Consider the following 16,210-nt stretch of genomic DNA (forward strand, 5'->3'; position numbering starts at 1 on the left):
ACACCAGCCTGTGCTCAGTGTCACTGCTGGGGTTTGGTGTCACTGCCGGGGCTGCTGAGGAGCCACAGGCCCTGTGCAGCAGGGCTGTGACCACGGCTGATGCTGCACCTTCCATTAAGGGGAGTTTTGTCTTCCCAGCCCTCCCGTTTCTGGCCCATGGACACTCCTGGAAGCCATAAACAAGATGCTTCTGATGCAACACAGAGGGCAGAGGCTCCACGTCGGGATCAGTGGTGCTTTGTAGCCCTTCAGGGATTTCTGCTGAGTCCAGACAGGAAACCATGACCATGGAAACTGCACTGGACAGTTTGTCCTCCTAACTACCGTGGAAGGCATCACAATCCAGCAGCACTGAGCCCGTTGGCTTCAACCAGGGCTGCAGGAGGATGCTGGTAGCAGCATCACTGTGAGAGGACGGGGGCAGGCAGCCAGTCCCTTTCAGCCTTGCAATCATCTAGTCCTCTAATTAAGGCAGATTGCACTGTTTTAGCTGCTTTAGGAAAGACACAACTTCTCTTTGCCCTGGAAACCTGTAAGAACAGGGTATATTGGCAAGAGGGGTTCCCTGAAGCTGGGAGGCCAGGAGATGGAAAAAGGGCTGTGGGCACTGGGGGGGTGGTCAGATTTTCTTTGTCCAGGTCAGCCAGCACAGGGCTGAGGCCAAGAGGGGCTGCACAGCACGCACACAGTGGGTTGCCAGGGGCAAGGGCATGCCAAGGTATTCTGTGGAATAAAAATCCAGAGATACAGCGAGACACTGAAAAGCTGAAATCCATCCCTGAGACTGTTCAGCCTCATCTCCCAAGGTCTGAAAAAGCTGCTCGTTACAGTTCTGCTCTCTCCCATGTCAGGAGGGCTCTGGTATATGTCCCCAGGCACTCCTTCCCAGTACAGAGGAACTGGGCTTCAGCATCCCTTCTGCACTCCCCAGTTTGGCACTGGAGCTGCCTCCTCAGCCCACACCCAGTGAGGATGCCCATCCCCTTTGCTGGCACAGATGCTCAGAGGTGCTTGCCCAGCCCTGCCAGCCTCAGCCTTGACTTTATCCAGCCTAGCATTGGCTTCACCTTGGCAAACAGCTTAAAAGCATCTCCTCCCTGGCAGATGGAGGGGGAGGTGGTGGAGGAGCCTATTCCTACTCCCATGACACACACAAATGCAGTTTAATGATCTGGGACATCAGTGCTCCACTGCAAAGTGTTGTCAGTGGGAAGTAGAGACATAAAGTGCACGATGGCCTTTGGAAACAATTGCTGTCATCTCTGCTCTTAGCTTTGATTGCAAAAGCAAAATCTGGTCCAGCAAAGAGCAACCACAGAGATAAAGGCAGGATGTGGATGCAACATCTCCAAGCTGCTCACACCTTTTGCTGCTTCTTGCCAGCAAAAAATAGCAGAAGTCAAAGAGATGTCTCTTGCCTCAAGCAGCACAGAGAGAACGACTTAAAGAGTTTAGTCAATCCTCAAATCCACCTCCCTTCTTGTGACGCAGAAGAAATAAAATCCACTGCACATAAATACTGGTAAGCATCAGGCAGTCATTCTCTAACCAGGAGCTGGTGGCTGGGCTGGAGCTTTGCAGGCTTTAGAGAGGAAAAGTTCAGCTTTGGTTCCCCAGCTGGTCACTGCACTGGTTTGCAATGCCTGCTGGAAATGCTTGGGCACAGCCAGCTCTCCCACCAGAGCCCAGCACGGTCCTTAAGAAGGTCTCTGTGCAGGGCTCACGTGGATTTGAGCTTCCGTGTGTGCCAGTGGAGATCAGGTTTTGTTTGGTGACCAGGTTTCAAGAACAGCAAATATCCTTTTTCCCCCCTGGATTTTACCAGCAGCCACCTGCTCCACAAAACACCGGTGACAAAAATCACTGAGCTCCCATATCTCATTATATTTGCACCTTGAATTACTCCTTGTCCAGGAAACAATAAGAAAAGCCATAAAAACAGCTACACGATGAGCACAGATTTCTGGTTAGTAGAGACAATCACAATAACCTCTGTGCCCCAAACTGGCAGACAACTAGCAAGACATCCCAGGTCAGGACTCTCCAGAGGGAGTGGGTCAGCATTCCCCAAACCAGCTCTCCTTCCCCACACCATCAGTCTGCCTCCTAAAATAACTACGATAAACATGCACAACATAGAGTGAAGCCTTACATTCATTTTAAAAACAACTCATCCCAAAGGAAAAAACCCTTTATACCTGTTCCTGGTATAAGTAAAATCCACAGTTCACTATAACCAACAGGATTATAGGTGCTGCTGAGAAAACAGATCTCCAAAGAACAAACATTATCACCCTCTTTAAAGGGAATCATCTTCCCTTTTTTAGGAAGGCCTGGAGGAAAGGACCCTCTGCCTGCGTTAACAGCAGTTTATCTCCTACCTCTTGGCTTGATAGTCCTGGAGCTGCAGCTTGGCCTCACCCTTATCTCTCAGATGGAAATGGGCAAATAGTCAAAAAATTGATTTCAACATGTCCCTCCCTCACTTCTCCTTTTAAACACGGGGTCCGATGACTCTGCAAAACCCGGCTGCGCCTGCCCAAGGTTGGCAAGGCAGCCAGTGCAGGCACAGGACAGAGGAGAGGAAGGTGGTTTCGAAATGAGAAGAGGGACATCCCTGTTCCCCCTCCTCGGGACTGCCCAGATGGGGTTTCTGCCCAGGAACCACTGGGTGCTGTGTGCTCTGGGATCAGTGATTCCATACCCAGGAGGGATGTCAGCCATTCCTCCTTCCTTGTTTACTGGGGGGTCTTCCAGTTACTGCTGCCCTAGCCCCACATCTCTCCTGCCACAGGCTCTCCTGAGAGCTTTGAGGGCACCTCACAAAAACTGATGGCAGCTGGGAAGGAGTGAGGGAACACACAGTACCTCCCACATCATTTGGGCTATCTTAGGACGATGTCAAGGCAAGCTCCATCCTTCTGGGAAGAGCAAAGGGGACTTCCAGCCACCCACACGGGACAGGGCAGTTGTGAAAGCTCTGTTCCCCCTGGGAGCCCCGTGCAGGAGCACAAGACCTGCCAGATCCATGGCAGGGATGTTGCAAGGATAACTCCAAGGAGATCACAAACTTCATGTGTAGTCCCCACTCATTTGCCTCACAGCACCTTGTGAGCACTTGAAAATGTTTTCACCATCACTGTCACGTGCTCTGTGTGCAGCAAGTACTTCTTCCACTTCCCTCTCCTACTGAGATGAATTCAGTGTCGGATACTGGATTTGTCACTCCCTCTCTGCAGGGCTGGGGCAGTGGTTGCTCTCACTGTAGGGATAGGGAACGGGGGACAAAGATTTCAAGGCCATTTTATGTGCTGGTTCGGGGACTGAGTTGAGAGCAGGTGGAAGAACTTGGGGCTGAATCCCAGACACCCTCCATGCCCCGTGGTGCCCATTAACCAGCTTATCCTGGAGCACATATGCCAAATTATCGACCACCTTCAGCACCAGAGTGCTTCCCCCATGGGTTTTCCACCAACAATTCTCCCCACAAACATTTCAAAGCCCCTGAGGAGCCTTCCAAGCCCTGTGGAGCCACGGGCTTCGATGACGGGAGGAGGCTGCAGGGCTGAACCCCTCCCACCACCCCCAGATTCCAGACAGACATACCAAAACATGGAATATTATTGCAGTCAATCCATGCCATGGGGAGAGTGACTGTGTCCCAGCCAGGGCCCAGCCCTTATGGAGTAAAGTATGTGAGGAGGAGGAGGAGGAGAAGACACGACTTGAGCAAGGGAAAGGAAAGGTTTAGAAAGATGGGATTTGCTGAGCAGAGCTCGCAAATGGAGCCAAGCTGATACCTTTTGCTCCAGTATCCAGAGATCGTAGGAAATGTCAGGCAGGCTGGGAGGAGGCAGCAGAGATGGATCCTAGACCGTTTACACCCCGAGGTGTGAGATCCAGCAGCCCCCACCAGCACGTACGAGTCCCTGCTCCTGCTCTCTGTGACCTGGGTCCTTTCACATCCTACTGGGGCCTCTTGGGGTGGCTCAGTGCTGGCCCCTAAGCAAGGAGGATGCTGAAATACCGGTTTCCAGTTCAGTCTCATGGTGGCAGCTCTTGGAGCTGACTCACTCAGGAGAGCAGACGGGTGAGTAACACCCACTACGGCTGCAGAGAGAGCCCTTGACTAAAATAAAGATCCCCACCCTGCGCCTTCTGGCATTTCACACCAACCCACAAACCCCCACGTTTGTCACTCGGGCTTAGCTGTGCAGCTTTAACCTGAAACCGCCCCCTGGTCACAGCCTGCCTTGGCTAAACCCACCTCCACCACACACCTGGCAGTTCTTCCCAGCTGGAGGAGCCCATGGTCCGACCGCATCAGCCAACACGAGCCACTCCTTGGCCAGGGCTGGCCTTGCTCCCGGCTGCTCCGGGAACAGCTGGATCCAAACTTCACCTCACGCCTCCTGCCACCTCCAGCAGCACTTGAGAAAGGAGACAGTGCTGTGAGCCAGAGCTCATAAATCACGGTGTCCATCACGTGGCAGAGACGCAATTTGACCGTCTACAGTTCGGAGAGTGGCTTGAAGTCCTCACAAACCTCAAAGGAAGGCACACGCAGAGCACAGGGTGCTGGCCAGGTTGGGTTAACCCCAGTCCCTTTGACTGCTCAGTGCATCCCCCCAGCTAGGAAAAAAATAATGCAAAACAATGATTTTTATGCAGTAAATTGCACTAAGTCGGAGCAATTGAGGTGAAATCTGGGCAGAACAGTGTGGAGGAAGAGGGGGGCTCTGTCTCTTCCTTCATCTGCAGGCAATCCTGGGCAAGCACACACAGGATGGGGTAATCCTCACAGGGTGAGGATCCTTAATCCTTAAGGATGGGGTAATCCTTCCAGGGTAAAGACCTTCCCCAGCCCCCAGGGACAGCACCAAGATTTCAGGGCTGACAGTAGGAAACCTCTAAGTAGCACCCACAGTTCCTGCAGCAACAGGTTTTTTGCATAAGATCTCAAAGCACTTTGGAAATACCCAGTTACACCACTCTCCCCAAAGGAGGGAAACAGCCACCTTTTCAGCACAGGGAGCAGACACAAGGGGCAGGGAGAGACTTCTCAGGTGAAGAGCCTGAGTCACACCAAGGAGACAGAACTGCACATGGTGGTGGAAAATCTCTCTCTGCCAAAGGATTCAGCGCTAACTGTTCCCTATGACCCCTCTTTTCCCTCAGTAGTATAATACCATCCAAATACTGGAATTTAATGGTACCAATCTGGCTTTCACATGACATCCTTCTGCTGCTCAGCTGGTTAATCATTTAAGCAGGGTCCAGACCTGGAGACGTGTTAATGCACAACATTTCCTGCTGCCCTACTCCCACCCCACTCCAGAGCACCAGCAGACTTTCAATTGCACTTCCCTGCTTTAATATTTAAAACCTTTTATGTGGGCAGCAGGACCAGCTGACCCTTCCATGCTCCCTAAGCCCTTTCCCAAGCAGAGAACAGCTCCCAGTTCCCATTAGGGAGATGGCACCAAGTGCTGAATATCTAAGCCAAATTTGGGGTTTCAGGCAGGGATTCTCACGAGCATCTAGAATTGTGCTGCTCCACTCAGCCCAACACCTGCATGAGCCCTGCTTGACTGTGTGACTTGCCCCAGCCTTTTGGCCCCACAGCTTCAGCATTCCCAAAATGTGCTTCACTTCCCATCAGCACACTCCAAGCACGCAAGAATACCATGCTCAGTCTCTTTGTTTTGCTCCTCCTCCCCTCCCCACAGACCATGACCAGCTCCAGCCCGGGAGAATGGGAACATTCAACCCCAAACCACTGTGAAAAGCCCACAGTTCAAAAGCCAGATTTAGCTCAGTGACACCCGTGCTGAGGAAAGGAATATTTCATTTATTCCAGCCTGACTCATCCTCTAAATATATTTCCCTTTTTCCAAACAGCAAACCTCATGGTGCCTCTGCAGGTCTTGCCCCTTGTCCACACTAAGGGAAGAGACTCAGCTGGAACCATGGAGCCCAGTTCCCATGGGAGCAGGGATCTAAATGTTTCTCTCCCAAGCACCTTTAGCTGAGGAAAGATTTTTAAAAAGCCTCTTGGATTTGTTCTGGTTGCTGGCCTAAGAGCTGCACAGGGAGCTGGGCTGGGCAAGAGACCTGGAAAGTCCGTGCAATCTGTGTTTTCTAGGATTCTCTGTCTGGGAGTAGAGGGTAACTGGGACAGAGCCAGTACAGAGAGGTTTCTGCAGCATCTTACAGTTGAATGGATGTGATTGAGGAAACCTTGAAGTAATTTAATTCACAAAACAGGATTTATTCCGTTCCTAGTGGACTGTAACATTTTATCTCTTAAATGTTTTCCTGCCCCACCCACCTCTTCTATAGAAAACCAACCCAAGTGGCTCAGCCAGCCTTAAAATGCAGTAAAACAGCCACGTGGGAGGCACAGGAGAGTCAAAAGGGATGTAAAAAAGAACAGAATCTGGAAGATGTCCACCCTGGCTGGTCAGGGAACTCGAGAGAATGAAGGCAGCCAGTGGCAGCTGGGAAGAGGAATGAAACCAAGGGAGGTTTGGATGTTACCTGGAAAGCAGCTCCTGAGTAACTCCTGCTTGACAGGTGCCAGAGGAACCAGAGGGGCTGATCAGGATCTGATCCCACGGGGAACACGCCTCTCCTGCCCTGCCAAGAGACACTCACACCTTGTTCAGCTCAGAGGGAGGAAGAGCTCCAGCACTGCTGCTGGAGCACACCCGGGAGGAAGGAGCAACAACTCCTCACTTTTCCAGGGAGAAGAGCCACCAGGAGCACACCTGAGGGAGCTCCAACTAACTGGGCAGAACTACCCAGGTGTCTCAGCACACTTACAGGGGAAAACACCCAAAATTATGGATTGCTTCTAATTAGAGACATTTTAGAGGCATTAATTATGCTGTGTCCCTCAGCTACCTCCTGCAAAGTAAAACAGTAAAGAGGTTGCAACTTTTTCAGGGACAATTGGTCTGGAAAAAACACCCGGGTGACACATCTGGGTAAAGTGTAAAGCAGTCACTGCACCAGCTTCCAAGAGGAATTGTGAAATAGGCTTTTGTTGAAAGATTTTAACATCTTATTTTCATTTCACAGAGTCAGCCAAGACAAATCAAGCCACTGATGTCAGCAATGAACAGCCAAGAATAAAATCCAAGTGATTTTGCTGTTTAATTCTCCCTCTCCCCATCCAAAGCTACCAAGTCACCATCAAGTTTCCCCACTCACACACAAGATGCCCCAAGTTTTGAGCTGATTTCTGTTTATTTCACAGTCTTGGCAAAACAAATCTGCATTCAAAAGTTCATTTAACATTAATATATTAATCAAACATTTTCAAAATAAATACTTCTTTTAAAATAACCATTTCTTTACATCACTGCAGTAGCAATTCTAGAAAAGTCAGTGCACAGATAGTAGCAATTTCATTAATCAGCTAAACTCAAACAAAAAGAAAACAAGAGGTGGACCTTTTTTCTCTCCAAGCAGGCTGCATGCAGCAAGTCTCAGCAGTTCCCTAGCACAGGGATCTTTCATCACACTTGCTGGGAAGGATTTTCTCTTTCATCTGTCAGAAGTCAGTGAAGTGTGACTTGTGCAAAGCTTTGTACAACACAAAAGTTTCACAACCCAGATTCTGGTCAGTCCTGCAGAGGTTCTGCACTGGAGTTGTTGCTAATGAGACCAAGGAGTCAATGCTATGGAAGGAAAATGCTGGAACCCTCTGAGGAGTCCGTATTCAAGTGATTGGGAAGTAAATTCACAGCTGGAACAGGAACACTAACAGCAATAAACAACATTCAAACCAGCAGCTCGGTTCAAACCTTACAGCTTATTCCAAAGTTTTGCATACTCTCTCAAGTGCTTCCAGGGCAGAAGAAGTAAAGCAACTACTTTCTCCTCCTTAGCTGTTAATTCACCAGGTAAATCCCAGCAGCAAGATGCTTCACTGGCCAAAAAGTATAACTCATGTTACAACAAAGAAAAAACAAAAGTGCATTGTAGACTATAAAGAGAATATTCAGGACTTAGTGAGTCGCATAACTGGAAAAAAGAGAACAGAAACATTCATGTTCCCATGGGATCTAAACTAGTCAGATGCTACTAAAGAACCCTGTAAAGAGCAGTGTTTTGTCTGAGGAACGGAAGCTCATAAATGTTGTCATACACAGCATGCAGCAGGAGAATTTGGAGGGCTACCAGATTATTCACTATGATTGTCAGGAATGATTTAGCTAAAAGAGAAAAAAAAAAAACAAGGAAGTTGAATACATATCTGAAAAATGTCATAGGTCTATCTCCTTTGAGATGCCAAAGTTTCCCTTTGAAGCCCTTTCTTGGTAGCAGAGGGAAGAGTTGGATGTGACACTCCGGGTTGATAGGAATAACCAGAGACATCCCTGTGTCCAGAGGTGCTCTTGGATACACACTAAGGTAAAAATCAAGACACCTCCCACTCCCCAAGAGCCTTGTTTCCATGTTATGGGCATATTAATCAGCAGTTTGGAGCAGTTGCTTACTCTAAAGAGGTATAATTTAAGTATCAAAAGAAACAGAGCTGAGGGAAGCAATCACAGATGAAGAGAACCTCCAGTTGTAGTGATGCCACGCACAGGGAGGAGGGAATGCTGCAGGACAGCAAACTCCCAGAGCTCCAGAGGTGACCCAGACTGCTGAAATCCCTCCCCTTGCTCTGCACAGACCTACTACTAGAGCCCCTGAAAGCCATGTGCCTTGGGGGAAGGCTCTACTCCCTCAGTGCTATGGACCGTGCCCCAGAATTCTGCCAAAATGGAAAAAAAAAAGAAAGCATCGAGTTGTGGAGAAGTTCTGTGTCAGCTTATTGGTTTTTCTTGTCCTCTGGTGGGAAGTATGGGGGAGGGGGTGGCTGGTCCTGGAATAAAGAGCATAAAAGATCATCAGGTCACTGCTAAGAAAAAATAACACCCCCCCCCCAGAAACCCCAAGACAGCAAAATGAATTCGGACAAACTCTGCTGTGCCACTGAGAGAAGAATTGGCAGACACACCCTTGGGCTCACCCTGCAAACCCAGAAGGACACAGGAACTCACCGTGGGCATGTAGACGTTGTGTGGGTTGCCTGGGCTGTAGTAAGCACTGGCAGCAGCCTCAGCAGCCTTTGCTTCAGCTGTCACAGAGAGAGAAGTGATAGGTTTAGGGACACAGAGAACTCTTACAATCAAACAAAACCTCCACATGTTCCTGGCCATCAAGTGCTACTAATAAGGCATGATATAACCAGTGCTCCAGTTGCAAAATAGCTACAACACACACAACTGAGCATTATCTCTTCCAGTTACCACAGGACTGTCAACTCCCAGTGAAAGAGACCAAGATTTGGTTTGGAAATGTCAGCTGGGACCTGCCTGCCACCCCTAAAATGCTAACTGCTGCCTTGCCTGAATACAGGCAGTACCCTTTAAACAGGCAGTGAACAAACCACCCTTCCTGGGAGTGAAAACACAAGGCAAAACAAAAATCAGCACAAGTTTATAGCAGCTCAGGGGATTCGTGTTTTAAAGATGGAAATTTATGAGGATAAGCCAGATTCTCTGTTTCTGCAGAACACAAAAATCTTGTACAACCCTCTGGAGCAGTGCCACTTTCCAAATAATAGTAATTCAAGGGTGAATAGTTGTTTATTCAAACCTAAGAGAAGTTAAACCCTTATCTAGAGAAATATCCTTATCTACAAGAGATCTATGGCTGTGTCCAATCACAAAAGCTCTTCCCCTCCCCAACATGCAGACCTATGAAGAACATGTTCAAAATCATTTTAATAAATCCCAAAGAGTGAAAAATGAGACTGGTATTTCCCCAGCTCCTTTCCAGCATCTAGTTCTCTGTTCCATATCGTTTAAACAAAAGTAATCAGGTTAGAGTGAAACAGGGGAAGGGGGAGCAAATATCGCCCGAGACACATTTACAAACTAAAATGGGCTAGAAACACATTTCACCATCAATTTATTTGTGTTCATCCATTAGGGCAAGATTACCACCACAGGAGAACCACAAACTGTATTTTTTCTGTCAAAAGAAGAATAAATCCAGCTGTGAAATACCCACTAATGGTGTCTACCCTGGAGAGAATCAGGCTGGCCTCCAGACTGAGCTGGATAGAGAAGGCTGGAGACAGAGGAAGGGCTGCACTTCCACAAGCTTCCTAATCCCTCTCCTAAACAACTTTAACTTCTAAAGTGGAGCTTTTGAGTTCCCCAAAAGAAAACAGGCAAGAAGCAATGTCTGTCTTACTGGTAACAAAAGTGTTGTGAGCTAATTCACCTGGACACCCTTTTCTTACCTGCAGGAGTGGAGGGCAGGTCTGGACCACTGACAGGGGGTTCCATGGGCCCTGGATATGGTGGGGGTGGAAGCTGCATGTAGCCCCTGTCTCCATCAGCCATAGGAGGACCAGGATAAAAGTCTGTCAGGAAAGGAAATCACACAGCAAAAGACTTAAGTCCTTTGAGTGGAGTTACACAGCCAAAAGAAGCCAAGGCAAACATAATTAAACTCAAGAACAGAAGTTATATAAAGTCATCAAATCCAATCTAAAATACTGTGTGAAATTTGCATTCCCCTTTTTACCTATTTTAACTCTTACCAACTGGAACAATCCCCATCCTCAACTCCCAGACTTACCAGGAGGAGGTGGTGGGTATGGATAGCCCCCGTTGGCTGCAGGTGGTGCAAAAGCATAGGATCCATTTGGCATGTAGGAATAGCCATAAGCTCCACTGGGTATTTCGCCTCTGGAGACTGGAAAAGTGAAGACAAGACCTCGTGAAAACATCAAGCCTGCACCAAATGAACTCCCACAAACTTAGGGAGTCCTTATGGGAAAAACAAACAAGTGCCACCCCAATAAATCTGCTGTTCACTGGATGGGAAAACGGTATTTTTAAAAGCAAGAAAATTTCAGGTAAAGCCTGAAACTCACACATATTTGAATCCAACCTGCTGCAACCTAGAGCTGCCCTTGCTGTGTGATGAAGGCAAGGCCTCCTGAAACCACAAAACCCTGGCACAGAGCAGCAGACTCCCAATACCTTGTGATGCCACGTGCAGCATCCTCTGCCCGAACTCGATCGCACCCCCGGCTGAAAAGGTCATCTTGAACGTGGCAGATCCTTCCCAGCCACCTGAGGGAGGAAAGACAAGAGTTGAGAAGCCAGGAGAAGCTGTTTCTGTGCTATTTAGCTTCCATGCTGTAACTACAGATGCCCTGCATATAATTCTTTAAAGAGCTTATCCCAAAAATCCAAGGGGGAAAAAAAAAAGCAGATGAAGTGGCAGAATTGCGCTGCCATCAGAAAAATTCACAGTGTGGTCTTGTCAGGTCAAGAGACACCTGCAGAAGAAACACCCATGAGGGAGACCTTCAGAAGCTTTCTGGAGTTGTGGCTGTTGCCACACCAGCTGCCACAGCTATCAGGAGCACTGGATTTGCTCCTGCTTTGGATAAGATTAGTACAGAAGATGGGGATTGTGTTAATCCCGTTTGCTAAAAAGCCTTTGCAACTACACCTGTCAGCTACAAATTAGTTTGGGAGTTTGAGTGTCCAACGAAGCAAAGAGCTTAATGAAGAACATGGTCCACATAAATCCATTAGGAGTTCACAGAAGATATTTCAAGTCAGGATAATAATAATTAAAAAAAAAACAACAGAATTTGTGACATCTCACATTACAGAATAAAAAAAGGAAAACATGCACAGAGTTACAACAAAGCATCAAAGCAGAAGCTGTGGCAGAGCTGAAACAGAAACAAGGAGATTAAAGAGCCTTTTTGAGCTAAACCAGACTCTCATGTCTGTTAAGGCAACATCATCATTAGAAGAGAGGGCCTCTGGGGAAAATTCACAAAGATTTAGCTAAAGCCCTTTGCCTTTCACACAGTTTAGTTTGTCTTTACTGCTCAGGCTGCCTCTCACGCTGGATGGCCCCACTCTGCTCCCACACAGAGGTTCCAATGCTGATTTCAGGGTTACAGCTCCTAAGCCCTGAGCTGTGATTTCCGTGCCACGACTAACAGACTGAACAAAGCTGAGGATGCAAGTTTGCTGAACTCTGTGCCTTTGGTAAAAACAATGGTCAAACTCAAAATTACTCTTGAAACATCTGCCACGGCCTTCTCATTGAACATAATGTGAAACAGCCCCTCGAAGATTCCCCCTAATTTCAAGAGAGTCCATTCTCTTCCAAGTGCCATTTTCAGTGCCAGGATGCACCACAGCAACAGCACAAGAAACACGATGGAGAACAGTGCTCTGGGGATCTGCACCTGAGAACACAAACAAATCCAGGAAGGATCCAAGTCCTTGGCACAAGAGGACCTGGATGCAAGTGGGACAGGTGACCCCAAGTGACCAAAGCAAAATCACACCTCACTTGCTGACTCCACTCTGATGTTTATTTGCTGAGATCACTTGGTTGAGTGAGCTCGGTATTTTTGCAGAGGGCAGGAATGAGGTGGGTTGCAGAGCAGACCTGGTCACTGTAACTGAACAGGGAGCTGATAAGGGGAATATTTTTAGCTGCCAGTTTCAAAGAAAGAAACACATTTTATCAGGACTGTGAAAACCCATTTGGTCACTGTTCAGTTTTGGTTACCCAGGACTTTGTCAGGAATTGAGCAGCTGAACTGAGACACAGAACATACCCTGTCCCATACATACCTCCTGCCTCTGCTTTCACTGTGCCCTTGATATAATTTGCTCCAAACACTGGCTGCTTAATCTCACAATCCTTCAACAAATAAAAGGGCATCACGAAAGACTGCATTGCATCCTTCCCCTTGGACACAAAGATAACCTGAAAAGGGAATAACATTACAAAAGCTCCTCAAAACAAGCAGGAAGCACAGCCCCGAGTTATTACCTGAAGAGACTTCTGATGGACTGAAACTCCCTCCCACATCATCAGTCCTGCAAGCCAAAAGCTACACAGAACAGCCACAGGGGTAAACCAAAGCCTCAAGGTAATAAGGCCTTCCAAGAAGTGCCTTGCTCAGATAATACTCCTCCCAGCTTCCAGAGAACCGCTGCTCCACACAGCTATGATTTAGTAGCTGTGCTGTTGCATTCAGCATTTCCAGACCATTGCTAATTTCCAATTTGAAGATGCCTGATGGACTAAACAGCTGCCTGTACATGGACTAATCAGATTTATTATCTTTTGACAAATAGGTGGGATATGCAATGAATTCATAATGCTTCCCAGAGGCAGAGGGATGAGCCCCACTTCAAGCAGGAGTAGATTATCCCGACTTTCATGCATTGAGGACGTTTAAATACAGAATGGCAGAGAGCCTTTATCTCCTTACCCAGGACAAAGCCTTTCACCACTTACCCGGTAGGGAGTCAGGAAAACACTCCCTTTCTTGGTCCCTTTGAAGGCCTCTGGCATCGGTTCCATGTCACTGAAGGTAATTTCTACATGGTCATACGTCATCAGAACACTGCCAACCACGAGAGAACAGACAAGTGTTAAGGCCCAAGGTAGAAGTGCAAGATGCACATAAAGTTTACTGACCTACCAAACCTGCCTGTTCCCTCAGGCCCGTGCTGAGCAGACAACATCAGTCTGGTTTGCTTTTTTATTCTGTTGGCAGCAGCAACTGAAGGAGCACTGGCTGCTTGTTCCCTCCTCGGTGTGCTGACACAGCTGCTGCTGTCTGTGTAGCCGGGCAGGGAATCCACTCAATTGAGCTGATCAAGACCTCAAGACATTTCCTTTCCTTTTATTTATTTATTTATTTATTTTTGAAGTTGTGTTGCATTTCCCATGGGTCAGTTCCCTAATTCAGTTCCCACATGACAGGGGAAGGGCTGCAGGAGCAGGAACTGCTCAGCCTGGCTTATGCAACGCTGGTTTTTGAAGGTCTCACCACAGCTCAAGCACGTCTGTCACAAAAATGTGACCAAAAGGAACTCCCCCTTCCTTTCCAGAAGACCTCATTAACCCGTGTTGCCTGCACCGATTCCTTAATTCTCAGTTAGAAACTGACCTGATTAAAACCTTGCACGGACACAGCAGGTAACTTGTATTGACACAACAGCACCCACGTTAGGGACTGTAATCCCTAAAGCTGCAGAAACTTCCACCACCTCTATCTTTGGCAGCTGGCGTGTTTCCATCCTCAGTCACTCACCTTTGCTTTCTGCCAGCAAGTACCTGTCCCTCCAGGAAAAGCTCTGGAAGTACAGAGGGGCTAGCTCTGCCCAGGCTGCAGAATTCCAGCTGGATCAGCCTAGGCTGCCACAGGACAGGCAGCGCCGGATCCAGGGCAGGCTCACAGCTGGGAACAGCAACACTTTTAAGCTGCTGCAGTTGTTTCAGCAAATGCAAATTCAAGCACCAGAGTCGATCTTATGAAATCCTTCCAAGAAAGGCCACATCCCAAGGGGAAGTCGGGCGCAGAATTCCTACGCCGACGCTTAAGTGGCCCCACGGAAAGAAGCCCTGAAGGATGAAGCCCTCCCTCCTTTGCCCCCGAGGCAGAGGACTCCTGTGACTGCCACGTCAGACCCAGACAGACGGTGTGGGCAGCCCTTGGCCGCGCACACAGAGGCAGCTCTGTGCAGGCTTGCCGTTTCCATGGTTATATCCCAGCACCTTTCTCCAGCACTGCTGCTCCTTCCCCAACACACGGGGCCAGGAACCAGCAAACCACGCCGGGGCTCTGAACCGGGACACGATGCCGGTGCAGCAGGCGAGAGCATCCCCGAGGGGGGATCCCAAACCACCTGGGTGGGAGCTGGGCTCTGCCAGCCCTCCCTGGGCACTGGGGATGGCGGCGGGAGACGGCAGCAGGCGGGGGACGGGCGGGACACTGCGGGCAGCGGCGCGGGGCCCGCGGCTGAGGCCCAGCACAGCTCCCCCCGGGAAGGCCCTGGGGCAGGGGGGTGCGAACAGCCCGAAACCCGCAGGGAGACGAGGGGAGGACGAGCAACGCCGGCACCTTTTCATCCCCTCACCACCCCTCTGCCCATAGACAGCTGCTCCCGCTGAGGGGGAAGGCAGGAGGAGGGCAGGGGGGGAAGAAGGCAGCTCCGCGCTACCCCCCGGCCGCCGCGGCCGGAGGAAGGGAGAAGGGGATAGCACCTCACTTCTCGCTGTTGTTAACGATGACGCCTCCGCCCTCCGAGTGGTTCTTGTTCAGCGCCATCGCCGCCTCCTCCTCCTCCTCACAGCATCCACCGCGCTCTGCGCCTGCGCGGGAAAGGGGTGACGTCACTGGGCGCGCGGGACATACTGGGAATTGTAGTCCGCTCAAAACACGCAGCAACGCATTCTTTTCTGCGCGGTGCACCCTGGGAGTTGTAGTCCGTACCCTCCCCGCTAAGAGCCTTCTGGTTTGGCCGCGCGGTGCGTCCTGGGAGTTGTAGTCCGCCCGCCGGCCGCCATGACACCCACACCCCGCCCCTCGGGGAGCAGGGTGTCATGGCGGCCGGCGGGCCGCCCGGGGACTTGTCCGCTGTGTATAAATAATTGCGATGTCTGGTAGAGTAAAATAAAAATAATCCCGCATAGCCGGTGGTTCTGCACATAGAATGAGGTTTAGCCCCTTTAAACAGCGAAGAGGCTTCCAACAAATTCTTTTTGTCATTCGCGTTTAAGGCGCTTCTCTTGTTTCACACAATTGCAAACGGATTTTTGAGCCTGATATTGGGCTGGTTTCCGTGCTGGAATCGAGCACATCCGAAAATTACCCCTTTATATTGGAGCGTGTGGTGAACTGGAAGGACTAACCAGGTGCCCGATAAACAAGCAAGGACTGTGCATGTGTGTGTCTGTCCGTTTGTCTGTCTGTTGGGAATCTGGGAGCAGCGAAATACCTGTGGCATTTGCAGAGCTGCAGGGAGGGTCTAATCTCCTGCCTCCAGGTGTGCAAGTAGGAGGAACTCCTAAAAAATTAATGATTGCATAGTTTCATTAAATACAGGAGCCCTGCAAAACTATTCAACTGTTTTGAAGGGCTCCCTCAGATCAATAACTGAGAACTGTATATCAATAATACACAAATAAGAACATATATTACCCTAAATTATATCTTTTTCTATAGGTTTGAGCTTTTCCCTGCAGGGTTTGTAGCCCAGCCCCGTCTGAGTGCCTGAGAACCAGATGCAGACTAGCAGGGAAAAGCAGAGAAACTAAATAATGGAAACAAGATTTAAATAAATACAGTGACATAATCTGT

At 49.1% G+C, this 16,210-nt stretch overlaps 1 protein-coding gene across 3 annotated transcripts; it reads right to left on the minus strand.

Annotated features, from left to right (window-relative positions):
• Positions 1-7,232: 7,232 nt before the first annotated feature.
• Positions 7,233-15,232, minus strand: WBP2 (WW domain binding protein 2). Of its 3 annotated transcripts, none has more exons than XM_027749829.2 (8): positions 15,120-15,232; positions 13,360-13,468; positions 12,687-12,822; positions 11,058-11,150; positions 10,651-10,767; positions 10,310-10,432; positions 9,060-9,136; positions 7,233-8,881 (listed from the first exon to the last, which is right to left on the minus strand). In XM_027749829.2, the coding sequence occupies exons 1-8, from the start codon at positions 15,176-15,178 to the stop codon at positions 8,828-8,830; spliced, it is 768 nt and encodes a 255-aa protein (XP_027605630.1). In that variant the 5' UTR covers positions 15,179-15,232; the 3' UTR covers positions 7,233-8,827. The 3 variants fall into 3 exon arrangements, with proteins under 3 accessions (XP_027605630.1, XP_027605632.1, XP_039246222.1); XM_027749831.2 differs by having other exon boundaries at positions 15,115-15,194; XM_039390288.1 differs by lacking the exon at positions 15,120-15,232 and adding an exon at positions 14,162-14,650.
• Positions 15,233-16,210: the final 978 nt, after the last annotated feature.

This window comes from Pipra filicauda, unplaced genomic scaffold (genome assembly GCF_003945595.2).
Source record: "Pipra filicauda isolate LSUMZ 115617 unplaced genomic scaffold, ASM394559v2 scaffold80_size11013439_pilon, whole genome shotgun sequence".
Lineage (NCBI taxonomy): Eukaryota > Metazoa > Chordata > Aves > Passeriformes > Pipridae > Pipra > Pipra filicauda.

Excerpts from the sequence above, each read along its gene's own strand:
- WBP2 (XM_027749829.2), bottom strand. The coding sequence starts at position 15,178 with ATGGCGCTGAACAAGAACCACTCGGAGGGCGGAGGCGTCATCGTTAAC. Across the intron at positions 9,137-10,309 it reads CCTGCCCTCCACTCCTGCAG|CTGAAGCAAAGGCTGCTGAG; the intron begins GTAAGAAAAGGG and ends TCTCTGTGACAG. Across the intron at positions 8,882-9,059 it reads ACAACGTCTACATGCCCACG|GACCAGCCACCCCCTCCCCC; the intron begins GTGAGTTCCTGT and ends TCTTTATTCCAG.